General features: G+C 31.7%; 2 protein-coding genes across 2 annotated transcripts in view; both read right to left on the bottom strand.

Moving 5' to 3' along the window:
- Nucleotides 1–10,317: 10,317 nt before the first annotated feature.
- Nucleotides 10,318–23,199, bottom strand: LOC111621097 (AT-rich interactive domain-containing protein 5B-like). Its single transcript, XM_023363158.1, has 5 exons — nt 23,153–23,199; nt 21,988–22,085; nt 21,585–21,912; nt 16,917–16,991; nt 10,318–12,461 (listed from the first exon to the last, which is right to left on the bottom strand). Exons 1-5 carry the CDS (start codon nt 23,183–23,185, stop codon nt 10,383–10,385), a joined length of 2,613 nt encoding a protein of 870 aa, XP_023218926.1. The 5' UTR covers nt 23,186–23,199; the 3' UTR covers nt 10,318–10,382.
- Nucleotides 23,200–23,510: 311 nt separating this feature from the next.
- Nucleotides 23,511–25,391, bottom strand: part of LOC111621077 (AT-rich interactive domain-containing protein 5B-like) — a 15,518-nt gene continuing 13,637 nt past the window's right edge. Inside the window, exons 7-8 of the mRNA XM_023363136.1 lie at nt 23,622–23,696; nt 23,511–23,543 (exon numbers count right to left, since the gene is read on the bottom strand). Coding sequence (XP_023218904.1) covers nt 23,511–23,543; nt 23,622–23,696 — 108 coding nt within the window. The remainder of the gene's footprint in view (nt 23,544–23,621; nt 23,697–25,391) is intronic.

The following is a 25,391-nucleotide window of genomic DNA, read 5'->3' as shown; positions in this document are numbered from 1 at the left end:
ATTTAATATTTTATTTTTGTGAAATAATATAATGAACTGGATATTGAACCAGTCTTTAAGAAAATAAAGTATTTTTCCTGTTTATCTTATATGTCTTGTGTTTTTATTGAATTTGAAAGTTACATTAAGAGATTTTGTTACTCAAATTTTATGATAAATAATAATTTAATATTGAGACAGATTCTGATTTTATTTTTGGTGATCTAAAATTATATTTAAAATCTTAAATTATAGATTTTCTTATCATTTTTAGTGTAATACTTACAGTATTTAGGCCAGGCATGGCCAACATATGGCCCACGGGCCGGATCCGGCCTGTCTAATGAATTTATGTGGCCCGCAATCAATCTTTTAATATTAGCTACTCAACTCCGAATAGCTCAATGAAAAATTCTGACGCCTAAAAAAAAAAAGTCAATTCTTGTGTTTAGAGTTAACCCTCCATTACAAATCTCGTAAGTACAGCGTAGAATGTTGGTAAAGCATGATAATGTGAAAAATGTATCTGTTATCTCTATGTACAATTTAGTCTCTACGGGGTGACACCACAATGAGATCTCACACCACCTGAAAATCTTCCTATGGCAGCCTCTGGTTCGGCCTGGGGAAAAAGTTTTCTTTCCAGTTCGGCCCGGGGGCAAAAACTGTTGGCCATCCCTGATTTAGGCAATGGGTACATTCCAGTTTGCATCAGTTTCAGCCACAACTGATGCAAACGATTTAATCATTTTTACTGGAATGTTACTAACAAGTGCTATCTGTAGACTTATTTTGTCAAAACAACATTGGGTTAATAGGTATGAGTAGTAAAAATGGGCCGCCCACCAGTGGCCAAGTGCTTTCGTCCCTAAACACTGGGTGTTCGGTCATGGGTTCATGCCTTGCCCGAACAGGCTGGCCATGTGGAGTTTTCTGGGTTTTTGCCACATCTGTAACACTTGAATAGGGGCCAGTTACCCTTAAAAGACCTCCTGGAAGGCATTTCTCCCCGACATAACATCGCATATCCAGTGAAGGCAATGGGGAACCACTCTGATACTAACTTCTCCAGACATCACTTGGCACACTAACTAATCTGTACTAACCTGTGCTGGGTGTTCACCGACATCAGGGTGACCTGATATGGCACATGAAGAAGTAAAAATGGTGTTAATAATATAATTAATGATGTGTCTTATTGCTTTATCTGAGCTCACTGTGCTCAGTTGCTGCATCAATGAACTAATATAATATTGGAGCATATTTTAGTACATTGTATTTCATTGATGTGCTGTTTGATGCTTAATGGAATGTACCCAATAATTTAGATGATGTAAATCACTACTAAACAGTTGAGATGAGATTTTACTAATCATTGTCAGCAGGATCAATAGAGGTAGATGTGCAGGTTGTTCACTGTGCAAGGATGGCTAATTAAAGGAGCAACATTTGATTGATTATGTGTATAATGAAATTTATTTTTATAGTACCATTAAGGAATTCCAGAATTACATACAGGGTGTCTCAGTTAAATGTTTCAGAAATTCTAAAAGGGGTAGGGTGCAATCCTGATGACTTGGAATCATATAGCAATGTGGGGTCGGAAATGCTTTCCTGACATGGTAGGTGGCATTGTAGACGTCACATTTGGCCAACTGTGGATCGGACGTGGTGATCCCATGCGTTGGCCTACTTGGTCACCAGACCTATCATGTCTTTGTTTTTATTTCTGGAGATATACAAAAACATTGGTTTATGACACTCCCGTTGACAATGCTGAAGACCTGGTTGCAAGAATTGCAGTAGCTGCTGGAGAAATTTGAGATGAGCCTGGATTATTCCAGAATGTTCAGAATTCCATGTGCCATAGATGTGAGGTCTGCATTGCAGTCAGTGGAAGAAACTTTGAACACTTTCTTTGACCCATGTTCCTTTTGTTTTTGTACATTTATTATTGAAATGAATATTCACTTATGGTCTTCTTTATGATGTTTCTGTGTACATCATTGCTTCAGGAAAGCATTTCCAACCCTGCATTGCTATATGATTCTGAGTCATTGGGATGCACCCTACCCCTCTTAGAAGTTCTGAAACGTTTAACTGAGACACTCTGTATAAAATGCCCATATTCACTTAGAGATAATATAACTTTGATTGCATGTTTGGTATTGTCATTGTGTTATTGTATCTCATGTGATCTTATATATATATATATGAATTGACTATTTACTTTCTTAATTACTTTCATTGATTTTTAAGGGTGGGGTAGTTTTTTAAAAATGTAAAACAATGGCTCATACAAGGTGCATTCCATAAGTAATGTGACCAAATTCGTGAAACATCATTTATTGAACATATTCTTACAATTAGTCAAAAATCTTTGAAATAGCACCCTCCTGCATTAATACACTTGTGAAGGCAGTGTTTCCTGGCCTGGAAGGCATTCTGGAAGACCTTCTCCGAAATGTCCTTTAGAGCTGATCTAACATAAGCCTTGATATTTTCAATTGTGTCCCAATGTTTCCCTTTTATGGCCCCTTTTAAGCGAGGAAACAAAAAAAGTTGGCGGGAGCCAGGTCAGGACTGTAAGGTGGCAGTGGAACTAATGGGGTGTGGGTCCTAGCCAGGAAATCATTGATAGTGAAGGCGCTGTGGCTTGGCGCATTGTCATGATGAAGTTTCCGTGTGGCCTTGATGTCACTTCAGCAGCACACGACTAGGATTTCAGTCTTTTGAACACTTCCAAGTAGAAAGCTGCATTTACAGTGGTCCTGACAGGTGTGAATTCGTGGTGGTTAATGCCTCTGATGTCAAAGAAGACAATTCGGGAGGTTGATGGCCGTCCACTGCGGGGTTTGTCGGTGACCTCCTCTCGGTCATCTTTGAACGACTTGCGCCATCAAAAGACTTGTGATTTGGAGAAGCAATTACTCCCAAAGGCCTTCTGAATTAATGTAAAAGTTTCAGTGGTGGACTTCCCAAGTTTAATGCAAAATTTGATAGTGTAACGTTGCTCCACAAAATGATCCATTGCTCCATGTTACATTAACTTCACAGAAACAGGATTCAGGGGTTCACAGGAATGGATGCCCTCACACGCCGTCAGCTTGGAGGCAAACGAGACCGGGTGAGTTTTGAAGCTAACACCCCACACCACCTAGCACAGCAGGTTAGAACTAGCTACAGCATATCATTGTTGTGAAAAAATTAGTCGCATTACTTATGGAACGCACCTTGTATGCTCTTGGTGATTATCATCAGTGATGATGATCAATAAAATCTCATCTAAAACTGCTTTTTGTGATTAAATGAAAGGTTTACTTGGGAGGAGTAAGCTCTACAGTTTAGTAAATGTAATGTGTCAAGTCCATAATAAATAAATGCTCATGATTGAAATGTTCTTCATGATGTGTAGCGAAACAGTGAAAAGTACATTGACTCTTAGCATTATAAATAAACTTTTCATTTAGTTACATTCAAAAGTTAAGTAGATGTGTATGTAATTGAGATAATTTGTTATTGTAATTCATTCAGGAGATAAATTTAATCCACAGCCTCAATTTGTCATAGGTAGATTAGATATGTTGGCATTGTTTTTTACCTTTTATTTATACTGATCAAATGTTACGAGCCCACTAGTCAGTGGATAAAACCACTGAACATTGGTAATTCAGGCTGGCCTTGAGGAGTTTTCTGGAATTTCTTTACATTTAGAACCATCTGAAAGAAAAGAACTGATCTGAGGTGGGGCTTGAACCTGCAGCCTCCACTTGCTGTGCAGTGCGCTTGCCAGTTGCGCCACCTGGACCCCGAGTAAACCTTGGCTTCCAGATGTATTTAAATTTGGATATAACCGTCTACCTCTGGTAGGAAATTACTTTGTATTAATTATTTAAAATTAGTGGAATTGTAGCCTGATCGTTTAGGTGATCGCTGGATGTTTCTTTATATATTTAACATGTAAATAGTCACCACGATGCTACTGATATGTAATTAAATAAAAATAAGCAATTACCATTAAACCAGCAATTAATTGTTGTAATAAAATGTTTTCTTCTATTTTAAATGGTCATTGTCAGGTTTTGATGTAAATGGAATGTTTGTAAAATAACATAAATTCCAAAATTTAAAAAGTCACACGTGAAGATATGTGCATGCTCAATGACACGCATAGTTTAAATGACAATTAATTGCTGGTTTAATGGTAATTGCTTATTTTTATGTAAATAGAGGCTAGTTTCAATATAAACTGAAGATATAGTTAATAAATAATGTATTTAGTATACATAATAAATAATTAACTAATATTCCAGACAAAAAGTCTTCTTACAATAGAAGTAATTCTGAATTCTATAATCTAATAATACAGGAAGCTTGAAAAGTCTGCAGTGGGTATTGTAGGCTTTATTGAATAAAAACACTGCATGCACAAACAATGCATTAAATCTCATATGTGACTAGAATAGGAAGCAAACATGATGCCTCCTGCCATACAAGTACCAGTGTACTAGTATTGGTCGAAAGCAATCGAGCTGAAAGACAATACACACTGTGCAGAGACTTTTCGAACGTCCCATAAATAAATGATCGAATTTGATGTGCATTTAAGACAAGTGAAAGAAAATGAGGAGAGAGAAATACAACTTTAAAACATTTTATTTAACATTCTTTCTTTTATATTTAGTTTTACAAACTTTTTCTGCAGGACAATACAGTTGGGACATCAAATAGAACAAACAACTTTTATTTTGAGGAGGTAGTACAAACATGGTACTTGTCATCTGATGGATGGCCATGAATAATCGGCAACACCGCTATGCAACGATAGCATATTTACGGCAATACAAAATCACAATTCCGAATAAAGTAAAATTGACTTTTTTAATCTTTAAATTGGAGTCTTCGATGCGCGTCGAACGGCATGTCATTTGGATGTTCGCCCTTTTTTTTTTTTTGCATTTTGTAACATTGCACCAAAGGAAAGGAGTAATAATGCATTTATTTACATTATTATTTTGGTTTGTTTTTAAATATATATATATATATATAACTAAGAACATTATTACTGTATATAATGATGCTTTGCATCACTTTAAATTGCCAGATATACATCACTTTATAAGGCAGTTCTTTTAAGACAGAAAAGAAAATGATTTAATCTAGAAAATCATTTAAATTTTTATAATATCAAAGAATTAGTCGCATTACTTATGGAACGCACCTTGTATATATATATATATAGATATATATATATCATTACAAAAAATAGAAAACATGCACAATTTATTTTTATACACTTGGAATAATATACAGATCATATAAAATTTTTTTCCGAGCACTATTGTTCTGGAGTTCATATGCTTAAGTACAGTTATGTTACCATTTTTTGGAAATCTTTCTGATGGGATTCTGTTACAAAATTGGTTTTGGTCTAATTTCTCATACATATATATAAATACAATGTTTTGTTCAATTTTGTATAAATAAAAGATTGTGATATACTACAGTAAATTAGCCCTAGAATTTGAGTAGTTGTTGACTCCAAAAGCCAACTTTTAACAATAATTGGAGCATCCATTCACATTCTTGGTCTTTAAATTATTAAATTTTTATGATATTGTGTGATCTAAGTAAATTAATGACATATTCTATGCATATTTTGATTATTTTTCCAAGAAAAATAATGGTAAATGTACAATGAATAGCTTGAAAACTGACAAAAATATCAATTTTGTAGCTTGTTCTTTAAGTTTCTTTCCTGCTATTTGTTCTAATTATATTAAAAAATTCTTTAAAAAAATTAAATTTTTTGTGTAAAATTTTGTATCTGCATCAACTTTCTCGATATTTGGTTTCAAGCTATTCAATGTATTTTAAATTATGAATGCATTAATACAGCATAATCTTTTACAAGCAAGGCTAGGAATGTTTATAGTTTGTTTGAATTCTATCAATTATAAAAGAATTTACATAAATTATTGATCTTGTTGATTGATTTCTTATCTTTTTTTATGTATAATCTCTTTTCAATCTAATGTAGATTTTAATTTAGAAATTGAAGAAATAAATTTATTCATCTAAATATATTTGGTTATACATCTTTGTTGTTAATTACAACAAATATTATGAATGCAATGTAACATATCTAAGGAAGAGTTGACATTTAGCATGTTGCTTGTCCAGCTGTATTAAAGCCACTTTGCCAGGCAATCTGTCTAATAATGAGGATTATAAATTTTCAATTACTTGTATCATGTGGCAAAATGGATTTTTCTGTACTTTACATTTCATTGCAGTTCTGTTTGACTCTTTTTGTTGCTTGTGCAATGTCCATTTGATAGTCAGATCTACATTGCAGGATTTCACACCATTTGGTTTCTTCCTTTGGTACACAATAAATTGTGTACACCCTGTCTTTTAACTAATGTCTATTAATCATTACCATCAAATGGTCATTGACTTCTTGACAGTTGATTTCAAACTTAGAATAATACATGCATGAACTTACGTACAATACCTTTTAGTATTAATTAACTAAAAAGAAAGAAATTATGAAAAATCATCATCAGGTAGCATTGTATTCATTATATAAATATATAGAAAAGCTTTCTGAATATTTGCATATTGAATGAATATTATGTGAATGTGTATTGTTGCTCATTTAATACTTCCTTGAAATGCATTAAAACAGAAAAGGATCTCTGAATTGCTGCTCCATATGACAAACTATATGAACAGCATCACCTCGATGGTTCAGACGAGGTAACTACCTGGAGACAAAATGAGAGGGACAGCAAAACAAGCAGTCAAAAATGTTCAAAAGGAGAAGACATAATTAATAAAAATAATAAACTATAGAATGCTAGAGCTATAAGTGCTCTCTATTGGAAACTATTCCAGAAATGGGTGGCAAAAATTTGTACCTTTGAGCTGGCACTGTATACATACATCTGTTCACTTTCAGTAAAACTATGGAATGTATTTACTCTTTCTCAGATACTTATTGATAGCTGTTTTGATATCCTATGTTTTAAAGATGAAGAGCAAAGGACTATAAATATATAAATGGAAAGTTTAACCAATACATCATCAAACCAAATATTTTAACACTTAAAGTATCAGCAATTGATATAATGTAGTATATATAAATATATATATATATATATACTAGATTACATCAAAGTTATCTTTGTAATAGAAGTGTAGTATGTATAAATATACTACACTTCTACTACAAAGATAACTTTGTTCATTTCATTATAACTTCAGATAATAACAAGTCTTTACATTGTTTATGTATGGCATGCAAACATACAGACTGGTTTGACTTGCTCACCACATAAGAAGTATTTTACTTGAATATATATAATCAAAAAATATTTAGATGAATAAATTTATTTCTTTAATTTATAAATTCACTTCTGTCAATGAAGTCTAAAAATGAAACGACAAAATAAATGCAGAGTTTATATTTTATTGACTTGAACATAAGAATATAAAGCCTATTGGAGGCAAGTAACAAATGAGAAAAGTTGTTCAGAATTTCAGTGATGATAAATGTATATGTAGGGTAGCCCAAAACTCAATTGACCATGATACATATAAATAATTTTTTTATGGTTACTGACATTTGGGCCATCCTATATGTAACAGACAAGTAAGTAATTTATTAATTACAAATGCTAAACTTCCATTCTGTCATGAAATAGTTCATTTTCTTTAAATTTTTGTTGAAGTTTTGGAGATCTCTAAATAATTATAACTACTAAACAATGTTTTTTCTGTTCTGAATATTTCATAAATTCACTTGATATAACTTTTAACAATTTTCATTGGTCCTGCTTTATTTATATTGTAGATTTTTGAAGCAAACTTATGATGTTGCTAATTACGGTATTATAGTTTGAATGTATGTTAAGCCATCTCCACACATTTGGTATTCACTGAATGCTGAGCAAACATTTGGTCAGTATCGAGTAGTGTAGATGATTTACCTTTGACTGATATTCAATATTTGCCATTTCCCCACGCCTTGTCGGTATATTATGCCAAGTCAAAGAGGATGATAAATTTGCAATTATTCGGCAATTGGTTAATCCAGAATATGTGGAGCTAACTTTATGTGAAGGGTGCATAAAATGGTTAATTCTCTTACCAATAATGTAAAATTTTAGAAGTTCATTAATGAATTCTGAACAGTTCATTTCTTATTTTTTACTTGAATGTAACAGGCTTTATAGTATCTTATAAACAATTCTTACCAGATTTGCTAATTTTAATGATAATTTTAGGGGAAAAAAAGCAGAAAAATGTGTTGTAATCAGTTTATTTACTGCACTTACTGTATAAAACATTACTTTTTATATTCTCAGAAAGAAGAAAATTAATTACCAGTGTACTGTATCTGCACTAATGTATTATGCACCATATTACGCTACTACTGATGTAATCAATGTATTGAGAACTGTATGGTTGAATGCTTTGGATAACTGAAAGAAACACTCTGAGCTGTTATATGTGGGAATTTTTATATATATATATACATATTTTTTCAATTAAACATATCAAATTTATAAAAATTCCTTCTGTGTTGGTGGTGTTGTAAAGGGAATGGAGTATATATGAACAGAAATTGACTAGGTAAATGCTCTTTTAAGTAACGTCTGATGAGCAATAGTTTGTTCCTACAGAAACAAAAGTTACATCTACATAAAAACACGAAAATAATTGATAAATATAATTTATCAATTAAAATCACATCATTAATAATATATATAAANCATTAATCAGTATCATACATGCTTTTCTAATACAATATGCCATATTTAAAACATAATTTTTGTATAAGTAATAGATATGTATTATATCAATGGTGCAGTTTTTTTATATATTCTTTTGAATGTCAATTTTTTTAAAAAATTATTTCTTCAAAAAAATTGATGAAACATCATAGGTTAGATCCAAAGAAGTTAACCGATGTTTTTTTGTCTAGACCGCATTTTATCAGAGACAAAAACTTCTGAGTGTCATCTTCATTATTCTTTATTCACTACGCAATATCTTCATTATTTCACTAAGAATATCTTCATTATTCTTTATTTCGGGTGCAATATTTTGTGTATCTTGTACCCGTCATCAGGTGTTATATTTCTGATTTTTTGTGTTTAGATATACAGCTACATGGTGTTGATGTTGTATCTCCTATGTCTAAACACACAAAAAAAAAAAAAAAAAAAAAAAAAAAAAAAAAACAGAAATATAACACCTGATGAGGGGTGCAAGATACACAAAATATTGCACCCGAAATGCATAGTGAATAAAGAATAACGAAGATAACACTCAGAAGTTTTTGTCTCTGATAAAATGTGGTCCAGACGAAAAAAACGCCGGTTAACTTCTTTGGATTTAACCTATGATGTTTCATCAATTTTTTTGAAGAAATAATTTTAAAAAAAATTGACATTCAAAAGAATAATTTTTGTACTTAAATTTATATAAGAATAAGAATACAAAAAGTTAATATGTGTCAGTTAGTTTACTATGGCTGGTAACACAATCCATTAAAGCCATTGTACAGTGATTGGCAGGGGTAAATACTAACCAGAATTTTTAAGCATGCTGAAAGTTATAATAAGAATAATAGGCCTATCTCTAGCACTGAACAATAGGAAGAAATGTTATTTGGTGTGAATAAAAAAGTATGGACTATTATAAAGCCCATTATATCTACACATGAAATATATTATAATGAAAATGTATTAAAAATTTATGATGATAATTCAATTTTTGTGTGCCCTTGACACTGGATGCCCAGGGCTTAAGCCCTATTAGTTCCTATGTAGATCCGCCCTGTACACAATACATGTATGCTGACTGGGTACTGCAAGCTTTCGATACAATCTGGCCGTGTTAAATGCTTTGAATGACATTGTGCGAATGCACTTGTTTGCTGTGACAAACCTCCACATGAGCAAGTGATCAAATTCCCACAAGCATCGCACTGACTTAAAACGGCTATCTTCTAGCTGCCAGTGTAAAAGGAAACACAAATGATAAAAGAGTTTACATGTTAGAATAAATTATTATTGACATATTTATTCTCATGTAAAAAGTATATTAACAGTCAAAATTTTCTCTTAAGCATGGTGGCACATGCTAAGCAAACTCAGAGAATTAGCTACTGGTGATTGGTAAAATTCTTGAGATTATAATAGAATGGGATTTACCTCATCACATTCTCACTATTCATATGTTACAAATAACTTCTCATTGCATGTTTTTGTAAGTAAGTTATAGATTATCTTATTTATATCTAAGATCTGNTATATATTTTGTATATATCTTTTATTATTATTATTTTTCCTCATTTAATTGGTCGAAATTATATATAAAATACAACCTAATTATTTTGTATATGCTTGATACATACATCCATCGTTGTACATGAATGGATAGAGGTGAGAAACATGCTGAGGATCTGCGACTGTACCGGGACCCATAAATTCTTTATATGTTGGTATGGTACCCGCTGTCGAATAATGAGGCGAAGTCCATGATGTCGAATTGTAAGGATAAAATGGCGGAGTTATGAATGATGGAAGTTGAGGATTGTATTCCGACACGCATACAGTTTTAGCCGTTCCTCGTAGTTTATACGTTAGCGGCGAGTGTACGTCACTTGTAGACCCATAGGGTAGTTTTAAGTTGTTAGAATATATAGAAGCACAGTTATCTGTAGCAAATGAATCATTTAATTTGTATCTATTGTATTTTATGTCAGAAGACAGTTTTAGATTGTCTAAACAGGGACGAACTGTTGATAAAACTGATGGAGCACAAACAGGTGGTGACATAAAAGAGTTTTGATATACTGGAGTTTCCATTGTTGGTGGTGGCGGAGGTGTTATATCTTCTATTCCTTTCAATAAATCCGTATTTTTTACGTTAGAATTTAAAAAATTATTCTTCTTTATTGATAAATCCAGGCATTCGCTTTCTGTTGTCTTATCCGATGTTGCTCGACTTGTTGGAAGCGTATTTTCTTCACTTTTTATTAAAGGTTTCTTCTTCTTTATGCTCAAATCTAATACTTCGTTCTCACAGTTTTGTGACTGATTAAAATGAAACAGTGATGAAGATGAAGAATTCTTATAATTTAAGTGAGATGATGATGACGACGGTGGTAACATTGCAGATGATGTGGATATAGGAGGAGAAAATCTGGTTTTTAAACGTTTTGGTTGATCATAAAATGGTCCAGAAAATTTACAGTTAGTAGATTTCATTTGGTATTCGAGATTTTTAGGCAGTGATTGATAATAATTATCTGTGCGTAAAGAGGATTGTATTGGAGTTTTCATCTTGTACGGAGTTTCTGAAACTCTTGTTAGTGAATGATGATTATTGGGATTTGCTATCGAATTATACAACCTTTTAGTCATCATTTTTGATCCATTAGAAATATTATCAATGTACATGGGTTTCTGATGGGGAAATCTATTTGCTTCCATATATGTACTCATGCAGCACCGTGAATCTGTAGGTCCTACTTTGGGGATAATTAACTCTACATTTCTGCAGCAACTTGTCCTATCTGCTGTTCTATATAGTTTTTCACTATTACATTGAGGGAAAGAATTACAAAGATTACAGGTTTTATGTGGGGGTGGAGACGGTTGAATATGTTCAGTGTGTTGAATGACAGATGGACGTCTCTGCATTAATTTAGCATCCCTACCGACTTCTTTATTGTTTCTGTGCGTTATATCATCTATGGTTCTTCCAATTACAAAATCCGATGATAATGTTTTCAACGAAAAGTTTAAAGATGCCATACTATTTGTTACAGTTCTGTTACTTCTGCTGTTAGCCATTGTAGTAAGACAAGTAGTTTGGTTTTTACGATACAGTAATGGTGACATAATGCTAACATACGACTGGTGTTTCGCTTCTTTCCTGATCTCCGCTTTTGATTCTGTTTTTATGTCACTCACGCAACACCTGGGACTCGAAGATGTCGGAAAACTGGTGGAACCATGTTTGTTGTTCTTATTATATATCTTACTAGGCAGATTTAAAGAATTTGTAGGTGTAACAGGATTATTAACATTAGAAGTGGTACTAATGGCATAATGACCATCTCTAACTGGAAGACGACCTGTTCTGTTAACACTAGGACTTTTCTGAACTCTTTCATGACTTGCAAAATTAGATAATTGAGAATCATTGGTGGTGGTGGTGGTGTTGTTGTTGTTGTTTAATCTAGAAATCTCCTTAACATTATTTTTAGAAACATAAGAAGTGCTTGTGGGTACGGTCCCTTTTAAAGTCATTGGAGTGGATTTCAAGTGAGATTTTGAATCTAAAACCGTAGTTTTAGATAGCTGAACAGATGGTGATGAGATCGGTATTGGTGGTTTATTTTCTTGGCCATGATGTGAATGATATTTTGAAAGTAAGCTGTGTTTAGAAGTACTTGAAACCTACAAATTTAAATATAAAAATGTTAATTGTTATAAAATTATAATTTAAAAACATCATGATTTGATTAAATTCTTTTGCATTTATGAATAGCAAAGTGTCAACACTAAACTTTACGGACTGTAGTATGTTTAGTTAAACATGACATTAAACCTCATTATTGAAAATTTTCTAAAAGATTGATGTTGGATTCAATTATTTTACCAAAATGAAATAAATAAGTTATGTATTATATATAGAATGGCCATAAAGTTCCTCCATTTTGCATGCACATTTTTCCCCCCACCTGTTCTTTTATATTACAGTTGAAAGTCACAATATTCTTACAAAATTTAATAAGGCAGAGTTGAGGAATTTTCTCTGTCATAATTCAGTAAAGCAAGCTGATACATGTTAAATCTCTACCTTGATAAAAATATCAGGTGGGATTCATTTTAAACTGGTCAGCAAAATGTTTTTAACTGGTTATTTGGCAGCCCCAGGGCACAATATCATGAACAGGAACTTTGTGATCATTCTGTTTGTAAGCCAAATAAAAATAATCAATTATTATTTGATGAATTTAACAGCAGTTGTACAGGATGTGGAGAAATTCTATGTTCATCATGTCCACTAAATTTCTCACTGATTTCAGATATGTGAAAACATGTCTGATGATATGGAGTCATAGGCCTCAATAATGAAGAGGAGAATTATTGAAGCTTGTGACTTTATATCACCAGACATATTATGTATCTGACATCAGTGGGAAGGTCTTCATATGTGTATAGCATATAACAATGGACATATTGAATGTATTAAAAAGTTACATATGTATACAAGGAATGGCAAAATTAAATTATCATTACATTCTTGATCAAGAGTATATAATTTGAATAATTTCAGCTGTGCAGGAAAGTGTACAGAGTCATCTAAATAGAAGCTTTATAAAATTACATTCAATCAGTGTAATTAAGATAATTATAATAATTAATATTTTCTCAGCTGTTGTATTGATTAATCAATTATGTATATAATTTAGATCTGTTATATATTTAATTAACTTGTGAATGAAAATTTGTGATGAAGGTGGAATTGGAATTTGATGATAAAAATAACTACATAAAGTGCAACAAACTGTTTAATTGAAACATAGAAAAGTGAAAAAGAGTACAAACACTTCCAGCTCATTAGCCATCTTCAGGCTTTTCATAAAAGAATAGTTATATCAAACAGCAGGGCCATCAAGAACTTGTATGGACCTTATGCCATTTGTTTTCTTGAACAAATGAAATAGAATACATCTCTATTAGTATAAAAGCAGTCTTAATGCTGTTTTTACTAATAGAAAGTTTAATTTATAGGGGTAGAATCATTATAGCTCGCAGAAAATTCCCCAAGCTCTGCTGTTTGATTCAACTATTCTTTGATGTAATGCCTGAGAATGTTTATTTAATTGAAACAGAAAAGTAAAAAGAATACAGTTTGATGCACTTTATGTAAGATATAGTCAATATCAAAAAGTTCTGATTTTGATCTGGAAAGATAAAATGAAGTCAAGATTGAAAAATTTATAGTTAGCATACTCAAAAGAAACAAACTGAACAGACATACAGTAGAATCTCATTTTAATGGATCACTCAAGTTACTGAAAATAATCTGTTATATTGTGAACAACAGATTTCCCACCCACTCAAGGAAAATATCTGTTATTTAACCCCCTATATATAAGAAATACTTGAAATTATTCATTCTCTTGATATCTTTATTCTATAGAAACAAGCATACATGGCAGGACACAGAGGACATGTTTCTAGTGTTAGAACATTGTCTCACTAGTGTATACTCCTCCATCAATTTTTCTTAGGAGAAAGAAATTTGGGGAAAAATCTTGTTTCTAGATCTAGATAACTTCAGGTCACAGGAGGGCTTAGTTTTCTTTGTATTTCACAAATTCAGCAGTATTCCCCCTGTAATCCCTGCCACAGTGTTCCAACCTCTGCAATATGTCAATGTGGCCATAGCTCCACTTATTAGAAGGGCATTCCTAATACTTTCTACTCAAGCTATCACCAATATTGAGCTTGATGCCATCTGGTCAGCAGTATGTGCGTCAGGCTACAGTATTGTCAAATACAACCACATCCTAAACAGGGTCAAGAGGTTGCTCTTCCCCACTACCAGCTTGCAGAACTCAAGGGAATGGACTTTAGTCCAGCCTTCTTTACTGTATTGTGGTTGTCTGTCAGCCCGTATATCTCGTATCTTCAGACAAAACTCCTTGCATTTACCCATCTCACCTCACCCAACTTTACGGAGACTTTTATGCAATGATAGGGATGCACTTTTGCATTGGAAAAGTCAGGTGTATATTCAATTCTGTTAGAAAATACAACAACCTGGACACACATCTGCTACATAGGGGGCTACCACCAGAATGCTTTCCTCTTGATTAGTGGAACACCAGCATTCTGTGGCAGTGGAAAGGTGTGACACCGAATTGTCCAAAATGGTCATACAGCATAGCCACACCCCACATTGGGACTGCTCTGTGTTACTTAAGGAGCTGTGGTGCAAGGGGCCTTCTGTTTATTTGGGAGTCTCTCCTCATCACCCTATTGGTCCTGTGCAACTCCCCCACCCTTGAGTTGTCTGATATTTGGGTTAATTTATATAAATGTATAAATAATAATAATTGACCGCTTGTTTCCACTTCCACATCTCAAAAGTTTTGTTCAGAAAAAGTGTTCTATTTATGTTTCCTTATGATGATATTTATATCAGTATCAAAAGTGCTAGCAAAGGAATTAAAAAAGTCCTTTAACACCATTTTCTGTTCATTTATCCTCTTTCCTTTCTGCCTATTGAATGAAACAACCACTTGATATTAGCAATGTCCAGGACAGTACAGCCTATTCATTTATGCTGAAACTCATCAGGAGGATCTTCACAACTTTCCAAGTTGTGAAGATCCTCCTGATCAAGTCTCAGTCTTTCCAAATTGGAAAGACTCCATGACCTTGCTAAGTTTCAATGATACACTTGGATTGAGTCAAAATGTTCACCAGGTTGGTCCTTAATCAAATCAGCCTGATGACTTGCTATGTACAATTCTTCAATTGTACAGTACATAAGATAGATGATGCACTTGTTACATCTGGGATATCTCTATAAATTTCTGGAAACTAAATATTGAAAAAATGTGAAGTTTGCAATAGGTAGGGCAGAAAAAAATTCGTTATTACAAGTTATAGATCCACTAAAAGGACGTAAAATTAAAACAACACTAATTCAACACCAGAGTGTAGTAAATTAATAATATCTTCAAACCTGTTACTGGTGTGTTCTCCACTGAGGTAAAATTAATACATTATTTTGAATAATCCGTTCCTCAAGTTGTTAAGATGAGATTCTACTGTAATTAAAAATAACTTAAATTTGCTGGATACTTGAAGGTTTTTGAGCTAATTAATGCACCTTTAACAGTATGTGAAAGCTCAAAAGGTCACTATCATTTTTGACTCTGTTAATGGACCATCCTCAATGTAATCTTGGGATCCCTGACTCAAAGAATGGTTATGGGTTCTTATAAAATTTATGTTATTTTTACTAAGTTTTCTTTTAAATATCAATAAACTTTGTACCATAATATAAATGGTTTCAAATGACATTTAAACAAGATTTGTATATTTCATCATTAAATATGTTTGTCCTCAACCATACCAACAAAAGTAATCTTTATTGATAAAAAGTGTTCTATATAAACAATTTGAAACAATTTTATTTTTTGTTAGCATCTATTATAAATATTTTGTTGGTTCAAAAAGTTGACAGAATGGCCTGCTCTACCCCATGGGCCCCATACAAACTCAACAGCCCTGCTACTATTCCATTAGAAGAAATGTAAAAGAACAAATTGACAAAGTTATGGATAACAAGCAGCAGACACAAGATTGAAAACATATGAAAGTTTCAAAGTATTTGATACAATATGATAATATAGATGATTCAAAAAAATATGTATATCTGTATAAAGCTAGACACCAACCAACTACCGAAATTCTATTCGAATTTCAGCAGTTGGTTGGTGTCTAGCTTTTATTATGTATCGGGTCTAGCAATGTTGTTTGTATATCTGTATAAATGAATAAAGGATGGTTTACAGTCTAATAGCAGTATGGTGCTGCAACAGCCAAGTTTTTTGAGTTTTACTAATTTTGCTGTCATTGGCTCTACTTAGACATTGAACTCTGGAGTTGTGTCATTAGACCAGCTTCAGTTTGATACTAATGAATGCTGTGTTGAGTTAGCTGCCGACTAGATTTTGACTAGAAACTGGATGATGATCTTGTCAGCTCCATAAATGGCTAGCAACCTTGAAACTCCACACTGCTGTTACACTATAAACCAGCCTTAAATATATGTTTTTACTATAAAATACATTCTATTAATAATAATGTACATAAAAACTTATTTACCCATGATTGAGTAATGCTCTTCTTTTTCTTCTCATTCCATTTAAATTCATTTTCTAGTTTTTCCTTTTTAATTAACTAAAAAATTGAAAATTCAATATAAAGTTATAAACATGCAAAAACTAAAATAATTGATAGAATTATTTTTTTTAACATATTTGTAAAAATATTACAACTAAATTCATATTAAATATTTCATTTTAAACCAAATTACAATTTTTTTTGTCCAAAAGGTATTGTATTTTTATGTGGATTACTTGCAGGTTATCTTTATTTGGAAGAGATGAAATGGGGTATGCATTGGGGTGCATTATATACCAAGTTTGTCTATAAGCATGGATGGGATATGTAAAAGTATTTTTTCATTCTAGCAGTTTTCTGCAGGATATATGCCATTGTGCAGTATATACACAAAAATACAGCATTGACGTTATACATAACCTGTCAGAATAAATGAACAAATCCATGGCAAAAGCTGCTGTAAAGTAAACAAATTAATCTCCAATGCTGTCCCTAGGTTTTTAAAATTCTTTAAAAGTCTGTAATGTAAAAAGAGTTTTTCATTTTTATCATGTCAGACTCACAATAAATGAATGAACAATAAGAGATGCAGCCTAAAATTCTATGGATCCTTAAAATTTTATGAAATTTGTCAATCTAGATTAGAATCAGCCTTTCAGACTAAAGCCACCACTTCTACACTTTTACAAACAGTTGAAGTTGTTATATTATAGACTAGTGGCAGTTATATTTTTATGAGAAATTTTCCATGCCAAGGAGAACTCAAACTAACAAAACTACAATACAAGTCATTAACTTTGTTTTACTGTACAAGCATAAAGAAGTTTCTGTTATGAGAATATGAATTGCATATTAATTAAACTAATGACTGTAAAATTATGTCTAAAATTACAATTTACATGACTATTCAGCTGATTGTTTCTATCTATAATTCTTTCAATGTTGATATCAATAGTGATAAATGAAATATAAATTTGTTCTCTAATATAACATATGGTACTATAGAACAAGTCAAATATCTTATGTAGATTCTTCATGCTTTTGTGATTGATGATCTGTCCATAAATGATGTCATGATTGGCTGTCCATAAATGATGTCATGAATCATGGAGGACATTTCAGGATGTGACATAATGTGATGAGGGGAGGCAGGATTGCCAGTACATTGGGGCATGTGCCCCCTTTGTTGTCAGGTTGCCTTAATCTCCAAGGGAGCTCTAAGGTTTCATTTTATTTTTAAATTAGTTACTCATTTTTATTACAGAAAACTTTTTTACTGATGAGAAAATTAAAATATTTGTTATTATATCATCATAACACATTTTCTAGCAGGTTATTATTGTTCAGTCGAGTACCAAGGTACCACTGTACATACATTATATATGTGTATGTATATATGTATATATATATATATATCCATCCTTGATTAACACAGTTAATTAATCCTTTGATCAAAATTGCATTAATCAAATACAATGTCCTATTTTAGAGCACATGTCACCCTTTGTTACAGTCTGTGGGTGTTGCTAAGAGGAGAAAATGAGCCTTGTGACATCACATTTACCATTAATCAGTATAATACATGCTTTTCTAATACAATATGCCATATTTAAAACATAATTTTTGTATAAGTAATAGATATGTATTATATCAATGTTGAGGTTTTTTTATATATTCTTTTGAATGTCAATTTTTTAAAAAAGTTATTTTTTCAAAAAAATTGATGAAACATCATAGGTTAGATCCAAAGAAGTTAAACGATGTTTTTTTGTCTGGATCGCATTTTATCAGAGACAAAAACTTCTGAGTGTTATCTTTGTTATTCTTTATTCACTATGCATTTCGAGTGCAATATTTTGTGTATCTTGCATCCCTCATCAGGTGTTATATTTCTGTTTTTTTGTGTTAGGAGATACAACATCAACACCGTGTAGCTGTATATCTAAACACAAAAAAACAGAAATATAACACCTGATGAGGGGGTGCAATATTTTGTGTATCTTGCACCCCTCATCAGGTGTTATATTTCTGTTTTTTTTGTGTTTAGATATACAGCTACACGGTGTTGATGTTGTATCTCCTAACACAAAAAAACAGAAATATAACACCTGATGAGGGGGTGCAATATTTTGTGTATCTTGCACCCCTCATCAGGTGTTATATTTCTGTTTTTTTTGTGTTTAGATATACAGCTACACGGTGTTGATGTTGTATCTCCTAACACAAAAAAACAGAAATATAACACCTGATGAGGGATGCAAGATACACAAAATATTGCACTCGAAATGCATAGTGAATAAAGAATAACGAAGATAACACTCAGAAGTTTTTGTCTCTGATAAAATGCGATCCAGACAAAAAACGTCAATTAACTTCTTTGGATTTAACTTATGATGTTTCATCAATTTTTTTGAAGTAATAATTTTTAAAAAAAATTGACATTCAAAAGAATAATTTTTGTACTTAAATTTATATAAGAATAAGAATACAAAAAGTAAATGTATGTCAGTTAGTTTACTATGGCTAGTAACACAATCCATTACAGCCATAGTACAGTGATTGGCAGGGGTGAATACTAACCAGAATTTTTGAGCATGCTGAAAGTTATAATAATAGGCCTATTTCTAGCACTGAACAATAGGAAGAAATGTTATTTGGTGTGAATAAAAAAGTATGGACTATTATAAAGCCCATTATATCTACACATGAAATATATTATAATGAAAATGTATTAAAAATTTATGATGATAATTCAATTTTTGTGTGCCCTTGACACTGGATGCCCAGGGCTTAAGCCCTATTAGTTCCTATGTAGATCCGCCCTGTACACAATACATGTATGCTGACTGGGTACTGCAAGCTTTCGATACAATCTGGCCGTGTTAAATGCTTTGAATGACATTGTGCGAATGCACTTGTTTGCTGTGACAAACCTCCACATGAGCAAGTGATCAAATTCCCACAAGCATCGCACTGACTTAAAACGGCTATCTTCTAGCTGCCAGTGTAAAAGGAAACACAAATGATAAAAGAGTTTACATGTTAGAATAAATTATTATTGACATATTTATTCTCATGTAAAAAGTATATTAACAGTCAAAATTTTCTCTTAAGCATGGTGGCACATGCTAAGCAAACTCAGAGAATTAGCTACTGGTGATTGGTAAAATTCTTGAGATTATAATAGAATGGGATTTACCTCATCACATTCTCACTATTCATATGTTACAAATAACTTCTCATTGCATGTTTTTGTGAGTAAGTTATAGATTATCTTATTTATATCTAAGATCTGTTGAGTTAAAGACAATTTTGTGTATACTGTACAGTATATAAAACTTCAATATCAGTCAGGGCACTACTGTATTTACAAGCAGGATTATTATGAGGGAGGAACTAGAGATTTTTACTGGGGTCCATGGCAGTTTCTATCCCTATAAATTAATGTCATTTTTACTAACAAAAACTAAAATTGTTTAAAACAGAATGTTTCTTTATTAGTAAAAAGCAATTTTTTATTTTTATTTTGAACAAACAAAATAACTATGGCTAAGGAGCTAAAGGACCCACTCTACCCTAGGCTATCAATGGCCCTGTTTACAAGTTAAGCATTTATTGATTGTGTGTAGACTTGTTAAAAATGTTTATTGAACATTTTGAAAAATTCAAAGTTTATTTTTAGAATATTACCATGGTAAAAGAAAATATAGAGAAGCAACACTTGATGTTTTTTAAATCTGTAGACTATAGCATCTCTCATACACTAAAGGGAAATGTTGAATTCCCAACTAAAGTGTTCCAAACAACTTTTTGGAAACTTTAGTTGGGAATATAATACAGATGATGATGAGTAGATAAATGTTGATGACAGGCATGACAGAACAAAGCATGGACACAAGTCTCCAACATTCCCACTGTGTTAATTGGAAAACATCTTACAAAACCATGATAGTGAAATAATTTGTTTAATTTTGCTATTATTATGTAGTGTTTTATTTTGATAAAAGTGTAAATAAATCATTTTCAGTTAATATCCATTATATAATTGATGCAGTGTATTTACATCTTAATAATGCAAAGGCTTTGGCAGAGGGAGATGATGACAATGAATGACATGGGAGAAGGAGGATTTAGTTTGAAATCATTTATGGATGGCCCTATGCTATTTTTCCTGAAGACAGCACATAGAACTCCTTCCCCTAGTAAACATGCAAGGGCCACTTATGGTACATATAACATCAGAAATGTTGCTTATATGTTCATCAAGAAGAGAGGGAATAAATCAGTGCCTTTGGTTAAATGGTGCTCGTACAGAGTGCACTTTGTGATTTAAAAGTGACTGCATAATAAAGTAAATTTCCTTGCTTACATATGAAGTATTTAGGTAGTAAACAATGTATTTAACACTTAACATATTCTATTTTTAATATCAATTTCATTGCTTATGTATTCTAATTGTAATTTTTTGAAAAAACCCACTTCAAACCATTTTACACCAGCAGTTTATTATTTTTCTCTGATTTTTTCATTATGTTAATGAGAAAAATAATAAAATGCTGGTGTAAAAAGGTTTTGAAAGTGTTAGAATATGCTACAGTTTAAAATTATTGCTAAGAATATAAAAAGTCAATGATGATTTATTAAATATACCTTGCTTGGAAGGAGACTTCTATGCAAACCTTTCCAGTCTTTTTTAAAGCACTTGAGATCTTTTACTTTAAATTTGATGTTGTCCTTATGAGCGTTTCCATTCTTTTCTAAATCAATGACTAGATTGTTATCATCATGCCTTTCTTCTTGACTCTCATCAGTACTGTCATAATTTTCTTGAGTTTCACTATTCATTCGTAATATTTTATCCGTTTGTATTCTCTCTTTCATTTTTAATTTTTCTTTCTTTGCACATGTTGCTGGTGGAGGTAACGAAAATTTTTTTCCTTGATTTCCTCTCATGTAACGCTCAAATGGTAGCAATAGTCTAAAATATTTTTTTATTATTAGTTTATTCTACTAAAATTGCTTCTATACACGTAATGCAATGAAGAAATGTTACCTCTCATAATGACGTCTTGTACAAGTTGCTGCACTAGTGCTTCCTGGATTTCCACCCAATTCATCATAAACATGCTTCCATAATTTTTTATAGGTAATCTGCAAAGAAAATAAGCTCTCAAATACAATTTTCAAAATGTCTTTTTTTTTTTGTTTTTAAAAAAATTAGAACATTATTGATAAATGTATACAGAGTGGTTCAGTACTGAATAGGGTACTTTTTTGAATACATCAAGGGAGTGATAAAATAAATGCTTTGCATGTAAACTAGTATATATTATTTTATTACTTTTATAGCTGTTTCAAATATAAGTGGCTTTCTTCAAATGTGTTATCTTAACTTAATCACAAAAACTGTACATCACATTATGACACAGTTTCAGCTTCAATTGCATGCTTTAACTTCTGGACTAGGCTGCAGATAATTTTGTTGCCTAAGAATGTTACCTGTGCACTTAAATTTTTTTTACATTTGAAGGTTAAATTATTATTGATATGCCAAAATAAATATAGTATACTATATAAAATATATCTAAAGTAATGATATATACTGCTGGCCAAGTAAAATGCAACACCATTTAGGACTCTATATATTGCAGGTGTTGCATTTTACTTGGCCAGCAGTATATTTTGACACCCCCTTTCAATTTTATGCCTGAGGCAATGCTGCTTTGGCTATTGGAGCAACTTTGCTTTGGACAATCTGTATCTTGTAAATAGAACTTTGATATCATCAAACTCTATATATTCCTATGATATGAGATTGTTGGTAAGCTAAGCAATGTGGATTATTCTCAAAAGATTCCATTACTATCTGAACATACCATGTATATACATTGGTTACATTATTAATATCTTCATATATTTGCACAAAAACTCATTTTATTGTAGAATCAAATCATGTTTGAATGAAGAACGTTGTATTTTCTCTACATTACACTTCATCTTTGCATTGTAACTGGATGAATTTTAAAATATCATCAAATTCTCTATGATTTAATCTGTAACAATACTTCCTATCCTACATACTGATGTACTTCATAATGCAAGACAGCATTCTGAAGTACATCAGTTGACTCTGCACCATTCTGTATTATATACAGTATTTCAGTATTAACAGGTGACTGAGATGTGTTTTAATGTAATAAATATTTAAAAAATTTTACCTTTTCATAACCACCCAGCTTCTGTGCATACATATAGAAGAAATAGAGATCAACTGTAAAGATAAAATGTTTTAATTTTAGAAATAATTGAAACAAAACCTTAAAAATTAAATTTTGATAATATTTAGGTTTTCTTTATAAAGGTATCCCCAGCTGAATGTTGGTAGTATGGTGCTGCAACAGCCAAGTTTTTTGAGTTTTACTAATTTTGCTGTCATTGGCTCTACTTAGACATTGAACTCTGGAGTTGTGTCATTAGACCAGCTTCAGTTTGATACTAATGAATGCTGTGTTGAGTTAGCTGCCGACTAGATTTTGAATAGAAACTGGATGATGATCTTGTCAGCTCCATAAATGGCTAGCAACCTTGAAACTCCACACTGCTGTTACACTATAAACCAGCCTTAAATATATGTTTTTACTATAAAATACATTCTATTAATAATAATGTACATAAAAACTTATTTACCCATGATTGAGTAATGCTCTTCTTTTTCTTCTCATTCCATTTAAATTCATTTTCTAGTTTTTCCTTTTTAATTAACTAAAAAATTGAAAATTCAATATAAAGTTATAAACATGCAAAAACTAAAATAATTGATAGAATTATTTTTTTAACATATTTGTAAAAATATTACAACTAAATTCATATTAAATATTTCATTTTAAACCAAATTACAATTTTTTTTGTCCAAAAGGTATTGTATTTTTATGTGGATTACTTGCAGGTTATCTTTATTTGGAAGAGATGAAATGGGGTATGCATTGGGGTGCATTATATACCAAGTTTGTCTATAAGCATGGATGGGATATGTAAAAGTATTTTTTCATTCTAGCAGTTTTCTGCAGGATATATGCCATTGTGCAGTATATACACAAAAATACAGCATTGACGTTATACATAACCTGTCAGAATAAATGAACAAATCCATGGCAAAAGCTGCTGTAAAGTAAACAAATTAATCTCCAATGCTGTCCCTAGGTTTTTAAAATTCTTTAAAAGTCTGTAATGTAAAAAGAGTTTTTCATTTTTATCATGTCAGACTCACAATAAATGAATGAACAATAAGAGATGCAGCCTAAAATTCTATGGATCCTTAAAATTTTATGAAATTTGTCAATCTAGATTAGAATCAGCCTTTCAGACTAAAGCCACCACTTCTACACTTTTACAAACAGTTGAAGTTGTTATATTATAGACTAGTGGCAGTTATATTTTTATGAGAAATTTTCCATGCCAAGGAGAACTCAAACTAACAAAACTACAATACAAGTCATTAACTTTGTTTTACTGTACAAGCATAAAGAAGTTTCTGTTATGAGAATATGAATTGCATATTAATTAAACTAATGACTGTAAAATTATGTCTAAAATTACAATTTACATGACTATTCAGCTGATTGTTTCTATCTATAATTCTTTCAATGTTGATATCAATAGTGATAAATGAAATATAAATTTGTTCTCTAATATAACATATGGTACTATAGAACAAGTCAAATATCTTATGTAGATTCTTCATGCTTTTGTGATTGATGATCTGTCCATAAATGATGTCATGATTGGCTGTCCATAAATGATGTCATGAATCATGGAGGACATTTCAGGATGTGACATAATGTGATGAGGGGAGGCAGGATTGCCAGTACATTGGGGCATGTGCCCCCTTTGTTGTCAGGTTGCCTTAATCTCCAAGGGAGCTCTAAGGTTTCATTTTATTTTTAAATTAGTTACTCATTTTTATTACAGAAAACTTTTTTACTGATGAGAAAATTAAAATATTTGTTATTATATCATCATAACACATTTTCTAGCAGGTTATTATTGTTCAGTCGAGTACCAAGGTACCACTGTACATACATTATATATGTGTATGTATATATGTATATATATATATATATCCATCCTTGATTAACACAGTTAATTAATTCTTTGATCAAAATTGCATTAATCAAATACAATGCCCTATTTTATAGCACATGCCACCCTTTGTTACAGTCTGTGGGTGTTGCTGAGAGGAAACAATGAGCCTTATGATATCACATTTCACATTTACCATTAATCAGTATCATACATGCTTTTCTAATACAATATGCCATATTTAAAACATAATTTTTGTATAAGTAATAGATATGTATTATATCAATGGTGCAGTTTTTTTATATATTCTTTTGAATGTCAATTTTTTTAAAAAATTATTTCTTCAAAAAAATTGATGAAACATCATAGGTTAGATCC

This window comes from Centruroides sculpturatus, unplaced genomic scaffold, assembly GCF_000671375.1.
Source record: "Centruroides sculpturatus isolate CEXI.00-Female unplaced genomic scaffold, Cexi_2.0 scaffold294, whole genome shotgun sequence".
Lineage (NCBI taxonomy): Eukaryota > Metazoa > Arthropoda > Arachnida > Scorpiones > Buthidae > Centruroides > Centruroides sculpturatus.
The sequence above is the reverse complement of the archived record's forward strand: the minus strand, read 5'-3'. Positions and strand labels throughout refer to the sequence as shown.